Source organism: Zerene cesonia, chromosome 27 (genome assembly GCF_012273895.1).
Source record: "Zerene cesonia ecotype Mississippi chromosome 27, Zerene_cesonia_1.1, whole genome shotgun sequence".
Classification (NCBI taxonomy): domain Eukaryota; kingdom Metazoa; phylum Arthropoda; class Insecta; order Lepidoptera; family Pieridae; genus Zerene; species Zerene cesonia.
In genome coordinates, this window is record NC_052128.1 from 6,746,767 (window position 1) to 6,757,669 (window position 10,903).

Genomic DNA, 10,903 nt, shown 5'->3' on the forward strand with positions numbered 1-10,903 from the left:
CCCCCCCCCTCCAACATATATCATATAAACAATATGATATGGAATATGGTATTTTTTCTATTGTATGTGTAATGTGACGATTTCTATGATTAGACTATGAGAGACTACTGTGAACCAAAAGTTACTTGCTTTAGAAAATTAGTTTTGTCTTACGGCTCTGGGATCTTGGACTATAACTAAGACACAAAGGCCGAGGTGCGGTAAAGAAACAACAAAATAAATGAAGAATACACTTTATTTATATATTACGATATATCTTATATACAATCCTCAGTCGGAACTTTCACAAAGTATATTTGGTACAAAAGTCACAACATAATAAAGTATAAATAGTTAAAATAACAAATCTTATTTACAATGTACAAAATATACAAACAGTAGAAAAATATCAACAAGTAGGCCTACGATATGATATTTGGTGTGGGAATGTCGGGCGGCGTCTCTCGGGCTCGGGGCGCGGGCGGGGCGCCGAGGCGCGGACAGGGCGCGGGCGGGGCGCAGGCAGGGCGCGGGGCGCGGGCGGGCGCGCTCGGGCGGGCGGCGCTCACGGCAGCGGCTCTACGTAGTTCTCGGGCACGAGGCCGCTCTTGCCGTTGAGCGAGCCGCGCAGCCAGCCCGGCTCGCCCGACGGGCACACGTTGGTGATGATCTGGTTGGGCTCGAAGGACAGCTCGCCCTCGCTCTCGCCAAGGCAGGCGTACAGAGTGCGCACGCGCGTCGCGGCGGCCCCCAGCGGGCCCGCGAGCCCCGCGCCGTTGGCCCGCAGCGGCCCGCGCGGCGGCGGCGACGCGCTGTGGCTCGACACCGACTCGGAGCTGCTGCTGCACAGCGCCGCGCTCACTCCTGAGAGAGAACGTTTATGAAAATATATGTTTAATAATGAGCCTACTTGAACTGCGAAAAAAATTAAATTATAAGGAACTATCTGTTCGCCCCGGTTTCAACCGTGGTATATATATAGCCTATGTCGCTCAGTGCAATTGCAGCTTTCTAACGGTGAGAGAATTTTCGGAATCGAGCCATTCACATGCGATGCCGTGACCAAGGGAAATAGCGATTAATTTTTATGTATAATACTAGCTGACCCGGCATACGTTGTTCTGCCTTACAGTTATAATTTAGGGGTATTAAAAATTGATATTGACCGAAGCTCAGACGTATCCAATATACACACATAATTTCATAAGAATTAGTCCAGCTGTTTCGGAGGAGCTTGGTTACTAAAATTGCGACACAGAAATTTTATATATAAGATATAGATGAATGAAATGATTCGAAGACGATGAATGCGTATAGCGCGGTGCGAGCGTTACCTCTGTGCGCCAACAGCGAGCCCGGCGCGGGAGCGAAGTGCTGCAGCAGCTGGTGGTGGTGCGGCGCGTAGGCAGCGGGGGCGGCGCCCACCACGCCCACGCCCACGCCCGCGCCTGCGCCGCAGGACACTAGCCCACCTCTCTCCAGCGCGCTCTGAAATCAACAAATTATAATTAGAAAATAAATCAATGTGTGCCGAACTACCGATTTTTTTTACGACTGTTTTAAATTCTTAAAGTCAATCAAATTTAAGTTTATACGATGTATCTTGAACGTTTCATCGCATGAAACGACCAACTTGCCACGCTCTATGACATTTATTTATTTCAAAGATTAGCTAGAATTCACAGAAGATTTTATGTACGATAAGCGTTTATAGTTAAATATCTTTGTAATATGTTTGCTCGTTGTAACAAATACACAAGGCATACATTTACATAAGCAAATAAGTTTGCAACAGTAATGAATGACACTTACGATATCATTTCTGGCAGTGGCAGGTAGCGCCGAGGGGGATGTTCTGTAACAAAATAATATAATACTAAATAATGGAGCTAGCGAGACTTCATTCGGTAGATCCTTAAGGTTAGTATAAAATTATATTTGATATATAAAATATGTAAAAACGTCAATCTCTGCTAATATTAAAGAGCTGAAAAGTTTATTTAAACGAGCATATCTCGGGAATATTCTTCCAAATCGATATTGATTATTGTATGTAATAACAGTGAAGCATCAATGAAAGATGTTGCAAAATTAAATAAGGTCCTGATGAGGAGTTTAGACTGGTATTGTACAAATTGCGTGAAACCAAAAATACCAACCCCGCAATAACAAATCCAGATAGGCAGATAATCATTTTGTCACAGAGCACGTCACAACAACACAACACAGAAACTCAGACTGGGCCGAAGACGTCCGCACGGCAAAAGGTTCGGGTTGAACTGAGAGATAGCCTGTGCGCGCGGTATATATGTGCGGCGAGCGCGCGCGAGCACGTGCGTGCGGCACCTGCGCCCCGCCCCGCCCCGCGCGCCCCGCGCACCCTCGCACCCCGCCCGCCCCGCGCTCGCATGGCTTCGCGCGCACATGGCGAATATCTTATCGTGATTGTTTTGTTGGAAGAGGTGAGGTTCATCAGCCTATCGGCAGGTGGTCGCGCACTTCTTGAACGATATTTAATTCATCGCCTTATTATAAATCTATGTTATTTTTACACGCTTTTTATTAGCTTCACCTGTATGTTTGTATGTTTGTTTGTTTGTTTGTTTGTATGTTTGTTTGTAACCGACTTCTTTGGGCGCGATTTTGACCCACTTTAAACGGCCAGATTTCGTTCAAACTTTGTAGATTTATTGAGGACCGATGACAATACACTAATTTGATAAAATTATTCCATTTTTCAATTTGCAAAATATGATTTTTGTTAATTTATATAATTTTCATCTATAGTCGATAAGGTAAGAAAATTAATTAAAATTTTCGTCGTTCGAGTCGTGCAATAGTTTAAAATTAAAAAAACAAGCTATTATAAATAATCCAAACTAAAAAATTTAAAATAAATAATATTCAAAAATAATGAACAAAATATTCTAAATTCATGAACATTGTTTGAAATGCTTTACAATGCATTGTGCATACCTACTTAAAGTTAAGAGCTGAGCAGAAAAACTATTAAAAAAAATGCAGTATTTTGTATCTTGCACACACAGTAGAACTATGATCGAAATGTAGCGCATGTTTACCATTTTCAAAAAGAACACTGAGAATAACTCAGTGTCTATAAAATAGTAAATTCGATCGATCATAATTAATATTATATTACACGCATATTCTTAAACTGTATTAATTAATGGAGCTTAATGGAGCTGCTGGGTCGTCTGATGATAAGCGCTATCAGCGCCCATGAACATTTGGAGATGCGTAAGCTCGATTGCAGACATTACGCCTCTACAAATGGATTACCGACTGCAAATTGGAGAGGGATGAAGAAATGATTGACGAGAGGAACAAAGGAAAGGACTGGGAAGGGTGAGGAAAAGGATATGGGCCTCCGGCTCCACTCACCATACGAAACACAGCAGTATGCTATTTCACGCCGGTTTTCTGTGGGGTGTGGTACTTCCTCGGTTCGAGCTGCCCTAATTCGTGCCGAAGCGTGCTCGACTCCCACATACAAACGTTAATGGTTCAACGAATTTCTTAAAAAATTACTGGTCATTAACTTCTTACGTTTTGTATAAGATAGTAACGATTGCACAAAGACCATTATCAGCGGTACTTAAGGTTCGTGGGGTGGCTTTTTTCAGGTCGCGTGATGCGCAACATCTGCCGCGTGGAGATGCGGCGGCAGCTGCGCCGGGAGGAATGCGCACCTGCCCGCACCGCTCGCGCTCTGTCGGCCATGTCTTAGCGTGCGGCCTGCGGGCTGATGTACATTGCGGCGCGGATGCGGATGGAAGAGTCTTCGCGTTAAGTGAATGGAGCAATGAACCGCAATCATAACAAGTCCTGACATGACGAGACGAGAGCTTTAAGATCAACATAGTATACATTATGTACTCTGATAAACAAAAATACGTGATGACTTTCTTTTATTTAATATCGAAATATTCTAGTTTTTAAACATTTCGCAATCTCGCAGCATACCGTAATGAGAGTCATCCGTTGAGTTCCTGTTATCTATTTAGAGAGTGCTTCGGCGAAGGGCAGGTGTGTCGTGCTTAAGTCTTCTCCCTTAACGATTACAACCCCTTACAAACTTTTTGATACTTTAAGATTCAGTTTAATTTTATAAGCCCGAAAACATAAAGTAAGAAAATATTCGATTCATTAATAATTTCGAACTTTTAACGACTTCAGAAGTTAGAAGATTTAAGTTATCAGAACTATCACGTTCATGACCTCAAAGGTTGGGTCTATTATTATAGATACTTCATCTCCAGCTACCTGATACGAGTCTTTTATTGTAAATTTAAAAAATTCGAAATTTACAAATACGAACCCTTAAGGTTTGAAGCAATGATTTCTTTTGCGAGGGGCGATTGTTCAATCCACGCTTGGATATCATCTTTCAATATAAAATTGTGTCTCATCATTAAAATGAAAATGTTATTATGTTTTTGTTGTTTAAAACTCGATCTATTACAAGATATATTTGAAATGGTTTTTTAAAACGAAAAATCAGCCCTTCGTCATTTATTGAGCGATGAATAAATAATTCCTAAATTAATCGGGTATTGAAATTACATCGTGAGAGTGTGAGCGAAATAAACTTTAAAATTAAATTGCGTTTAATCAAGTTCAATAGAATGAATAAAAAAAGGAAAACATTCGGATGATTTCTAGTTAATATGAGCGGCGATCGGCGCGTGACGATCGGCAAATAAGTGTGTCAGTGTGACGCGGCGCCGAGTGGTCGCGGGCCGCGCGTCTTACGGTTTTAGAGGTAACACCGGTTCGTTACGTAACGGGGACGCAATCTCATCATTTCCACTACGGATCTACAAATGTTATGTTAGTATAATTTATGCAGCACGCCAATGTGTTCTTTGTATAATTTACATGTACACAAGAAACTGAACAATCCGTTGAATATCGTATCATCGATCTTACAAGTTTTCATATACTTCTAAGCCATCGCATCTCACTGATGCATAATTATGACAGCAAGCATAATAAAAAATCACATCTGTGCACATCTTGGCGAATGTTTTCTATGCTATTTTCACAGGAGATTAAGGTAATTGATTAATGTTGTATCATAAAAACAAAACAAAACAAAGTCGCTTTCTCTGTTCCTATATCTCTATGTATGCTTAAATCTTTAAAACTACGCTACGGATTTCGATGGGGTTTTTTTTAATAGAGAGAGTGATTCAAAAGGAAGGTTTATATGTTTCTTAACATCTTTTACACTACTCCGAATTTAATGCGTGCGAAACCACGGGCAAAAGCTAGTTAGTTATAAAAAAAACTTCATTATTCTGAAAAACAATTACTAGAAACTTTATGACACCTTATGTAAAGAAGATGACATATAAGCAATAGGCCCCAAGATAAATCGATTTCAATAGGCAAATGCAGTGAACACAATATGTTGAATCAACAGCCAGGTGTACCGCGGGGGCCGCCAACTCGATATGATAATATACGAGCACACCTGTTACTAATCAAAATATTTAATTGCTCGTGCAATTAAAAGGTTTCCAAACTACTGTATGGCCCTTGAGACTGGCATGTTTTTCAACTACCGTAATAGGTAAAAGGAAAAATAACAAAAGAATGTTATTATTTTTTGTTTAAATCTGTCAGCTGGCGCGCGCCGGGTCTCAGGTACCTACCATACAAGTTCGAGTAAAGATTTCCCTATCTCTCAACCTTTCGAAAAGGACAGATGTTCTGGGTTCATTGGAACGGAATAAAGTGTTTATACACGTTTCTTTGTAGAATCCTTAGCCATGTCCCATTCGTCTTCTAGATAAAGCAATGGAGTCTTTGCAAAGCAATTTTTTGTATACACTATATCCCTATAATAAATGAATATATTTCGTTGCAGTTCAATCAATTAGTAGAGATGAATTGTTCGTAGATATTATATGATGCATCATGTATTGAATAGATATAATATGAAATCCGTTTTGTTCTATTTTTAATTTATGGGTTTTTGGTTTTATGTTTATAAGTTTTAGCTTAGGCACCTCCTAAAAATCATCTTGAGGTCTAACATACCTTTTATATAACTATTTTTTAAATAACTAGCTGACCCGGCGAATTGCTTACCGCCAGTTTTTTTTTATATAAAGCACTAAGACGTCTTTCATTCACTCGTCTTAATAAGTATAATATGTATTTTTTTAATTTGCTTTTATACAAACTTTGTCGTAACAATAAAAAACTTAAAATATAATGGAATAATTCAATTTGGTGTAGTCTATAGTAGTTAACTACAGGTTACAGTAAACTAGACGACAAACAAAGCTCAAATCGACCAAAGCCAACCTATTTGAATTCGCACATTTATAATATAATGTCACACTATTTCAAACACCAGCCCATTGAATTGAAATAGTTTTGAATGCATTTCGGAACGGGATGCGCGCATAAAAAGCAGTGAACAATTACGCAGCTTCGCGCCACCTGGCTCCGCGCCCCCCGCGCACCCCCTCCACCCCCCCGCGCGCCCCGCACACCCCCGCGCACCGAGCACCGAGCACCTGCGATCCATTATCCTGACAACGATGAACGAACGAGTACTTAATGCACCGTGCAAGGCTTCCTGAAACCAGTTCAGCCTTTCACTTAAATGGGCTAAGGACACGTAAAGATCGAAGGGTTTTATTAGTTTGCACATCCTTTTTGTTGAACGGTTTCCTGTTCTTTATATTTTGCTACGACTGCAATACATATTGAATCTTTTTTTGGTCTATCTTGTTAGTGCACATGTGAAGGATCAACGGTTTACCTAGATTCAATTTACAATATTGTTCTACTTTCTATATTCTTGTACAATTTACGAGATACAGCCTGGTGGCGAACGGACGGGCGGACGGACGGACGGACAGATAGACGGAGGAGCGGAGAGCGAAGTCTTTGTATGAGTCCTATAGTCCTCGGGCACGGAAACTTATAAACGTATCTTTGCGATGAAAATAATAAAGAACAAGACTTTTCCCGTACAAACAACTACTGAAATGAACTTAACTGAAGAAGAGCGTGGCTTGTCAGCTATTTTAAGTGCTATTCATCAAAATTTGTTCGGCATTTCAGTATATAAAAAAAGTGTCTCACAACTTTAACGGTGGTTTGATTTGAACTTTATGATATTTACTGACAATATAGTTATATCAAACACGCCTTCTAAAATACATAGGAACTGAAACGTGCCCATAATATAATTGTGCAGACTGGACCTTTTTACGTACGAAACTTTACTATATTAGGCGGCTCATATTTTTTCTGAGATTATTGTAATATTTTCGTGATAATTTTTACTTACCTGGGGTACCATTCATCTTATTAATTTAAGAAAAGACGGTCTTTTACAAACAATAATACAAAATGTGAATACTACAATAACATAAATGTGAATGTGAAATGTGAATAGGGCTAAAATTCCATATTTAAACTTAATTGAGATATTATAATATAACCCTTACTTTAATTTTAAATACGTTGGATATTGCGTAATGAGAAAGTCATTTACAGTCGAAGGTATCTCCTTAACCATTTTATTAAAGGCGCACGCGGGTGATTTCTCTGCCACATAATGTATGGTCATTAATTGTGTTTGCGGAAAAAAAAATTACAGAAACACTTCGTCTTCGTCCGTATTGAATATAAGTTAAACCAACTTTTCGCTCCCAGCTCAGCACTCATTTCCCATAGCTGGCTGGATTCGGCTATTGATTATGGTAACACTATAACCAATAAACTTGTATCCAGCATAGAAAAAAAGGAATTGACGATTGTCACAAAGCGAAAACTCGAGTGTAGGTCATCTACTAATGAGTAAAGTTTATGATGTAGCCAAGTAGATTTATTCCATTGTTTCTGGATTCGATTGCAAGGAAGTATAACTAAGTGACAATAATTTTGTGTTAACTTTAAGTTTTCTCATTTTTTGTTACTTAGCACACTTTTATACGAACATAACTTTTATTTATAATACTACTTATTAATCTTTGCGAGCGCGTATTGACACGATCAACACAGACCACAATGACTTTTTAAAAGAAACTAAGTAATATAAACAGCAGCAGAAAAATCAAATTGAAGGAAGCCCCCTTTTACCAGATTCGAATGTAAAGGTTAATAATAATCCATTCTTCGACATACATTTTTACACAACAAAACCACTGTGATGAGAAGATAAAAGTAATCTATTTGTGACAATAACGATAAAGAAGTTTAATTTTATCGCAAAATGTACGGAAAGATTATTTTTGTCAGAAAACTTTACATCGTCAGAATTCAAATCAAATGCAATTGCTTGCAAAATGCTTTCTTCGTGAAATAAAATGGCTAATTTTTAAAGTTTACAATTATCACAGTAACAAATTTAAATGGATAAAAGGAAAACTGATTTTAATATAAAATATAAGAAATTTGCCCCCATTTACTGCGCCACTCGATCTCCAATAATTTGTTATATACTCACTGCATCATGTGCGGGTGCTGGTGCTGCTGGTGCGGCGCGTGCTGCAAGTGCGGCGCGTGCGGCTGGTGCGGCTGGTGCGGCGGGGGCGGCTGCGGCGGGTGCGGCTGGAACAGCTCGTGGCAGTGGTCGATGAGCGCCTCGACGAGCACGTTGTAGAACTTGAGCTCGAGGATGGAGGCCACGGTCTCGCGCTCGGCGCGCAGCAGCGTGGGCCCGAAGCACACCGACAGGTTGCACGCGCTCATCAGGTTCGCCGAGCTCTTCGCCGCCACGCTGCGCACAACGCACCGTCACCTCACCGTCACCTCACCGCCTCTACACCTTCGCTCCACGCTTCGCCACGAAATAGGCCAGCTCGCAACGGGGAAGAACCACATCCCCACAGAAGACCGGCGTGAAATAGCACACTGCTGTGTTTCATTCGGTGAGTGGAAGCCGGAGGCCCGTATCCTATTCCTTACGAAGGGTCCAATCCATTCCTTTCGTCAATCCTTTCTTAATCCCTTTCCAATTTGAACTCGAAAATCCATCTACAGAGGCGTAGGTCTACAATCGACTTTACGCCTCTCCAAATGTTCACGGGCGGTGGTAGCGCGCACCATCAGGCGACCCACCAGCTCCATTGCAGACGATGACATAAAAACGAAATATTTTATAATTTTATTTCTGCACCAGACATATTTTACTTTTCCAACCAACAAAATTCATATTTTAAATCTGTAAATAGGGGCGATATCGAGCATTATATATAGAGTGGAGCGCGGGATACTGACTTGCAGAGATGCGTGAGCACGATGCGCAGCATCTCGTAGTTGTCGGGCGGCAGCGCGTGCACGAGCGCGTGCAGCGCGCACACGCGCTCGCCGCGCCGCTCCAGCTCTGCGCCGCACACAGCGTACATTAGTTACTTTATACTTTCATTTGAGTTTATTGAAAGAGAGGCTTTCGACAAAATACATAATTTTTTCAAAGGCAAAACATCAAAATTAAGAACTTACGTATATAATCTACAGAAAAGCGCAGTTTTTCAATATTTTAAATAAAAATAAAATATTAAACTCCTATAAAGCAAACTTGTTTTAGGAATTAAAATTATGCTTTAAGAAGGAGAATAATTTAGAAAAATAAACATCTGCATTAAAATTATTGTAAGGAGGTTCGGAATGTAAAAATTAATTAGCCCATAAATAAAGTTGGACTGTTGCCTTGGATCGCATCAAATTTCAAGTAATTTTAGATGATATGTAACTTATATTGTATTGTATATTATAGTTGTATGTACTAATCAACTGAGCGTTCAGCTCGGACATACAACAGACAAATAGACAAAAATTCTAGAAACTATATTTTTAGCTTCGATATGGATTGGAGATCACGCCTCAAGTATTCTTTAAAAAATATATATTCCACACACACAGTTTTGACTTTCCTACGATTCTATTATATGTTTACACATCTATATGTGTAGATCTGCAGCCAACATTACAATAATTAAAATTATTTGTTAAGTCGTAACACTCAAATTGATGGCTTTATATTTCGATCACCACCATTCATAGAAAAATCAGAATAATGTTTTGTTTGCTTTAAATCGAATCCCCCGCGAATCGTCGACTCTGATCGACGGATCATCGCAAAAATTAAAGAATTACTGTCTATTTTTCATTTTGATGCATGAGAATAACATGGGTAGCGTATGGGTTCCTTTGAAGTAAGTATAAGGAATCTCTTTCGTGCATAATGAAACGGCGAAATGAGGGAAAATATGGTGGGGAAGTGAAGGAATACGACTGACTGGCGGCGGCGAGGAACTGGTGGTGCAGGCGGCGCGTGAGCAGCGGGTCGGGCAGCGCGCGCAGGTACGCCTTCAGCGCGCTCGCCAGCGTGCGGCTCTCGCTCTGCGCGAGCGCGGCCCCCGCCCCCGCCCCCGCCCCCGCGCGCCCCGCCCGCCCCGCGCGCCCCGCCGCCACCAGCCGCGACACCTTCGACGACACGCCCGCCACCCTGCGCAAACACACGCACACCGCTATAGCTATCTGTGGCACTTTATACACCTACTAGTACAAATTTACTGATAGCCTTGTTCAAGAAAATTGACATAGCTAAGAAGAGCGCACATGAGAGGTCAACTCTTGTTTTATTCAGTAGTCGAAATATACACACCTTTGTTATATATTTAAGTTTATTTTTAAACGTATTAATGTTCTTGTACTGCGGAACATTGATACTAATAGTATTTATTTAAATAAATAAATATTTAACCCAAAAATTCAATTTTTTTTTAAAGTATATCTTAAGATACTCGTAGATTTGGAAGTAGAGATCGTAAGAATCGTATAAATACGCGAACTGGTTTATTAACACGCTTTTATTAGCTTCACTTGTATGTTTGTATGTATGTAACTCACACCCGTTTTTCTCCCACTTCCC

At 40.4% G+C, this 10,903-nt stretch overlaps 1 protein-coding gene across 1 annotated transcript in view; it reads right to left on the reverse strand.

The window, feature by feature from the left end:
* Nucleotides 1-223: 223 nt before the first annotated feature.
* Nucleotides 224-10,903, reverse strand: part of LOC119837307 (rho GTPase-activating protein 26-like) — a 12,535-nt gene continuing 1,855 nt past the window's right edge. The window contains exons 2-7 of the mRNA XM_038362825.1: nt 10,269-10,477; nt 9,247-9,352; nt 8,474-8,746; nt 1,792-1,834; nt 1,314-1,467; nt 224-843 (exon numbers count right to left, since the gene is read on the reverse strand). Of these exons, the coding sequence (XP_038218753.1) occupies nt 545-843; nt 1,314-1,467; nt 1,792-1,834; nt 8,474-8,746; nt 9,247-9,352; nt 10,269-10,477 (1,084 nt within the window). The 3' untranslated portion in view covers nt 224-544. The remainder of the gene's footprint in view (nt 844-1,313; nt 1,468-1,791; nt 1,835-8,473; nt 8,747-9,246; nt 9,353-10,268; nt 10,478-10,903) is intronic.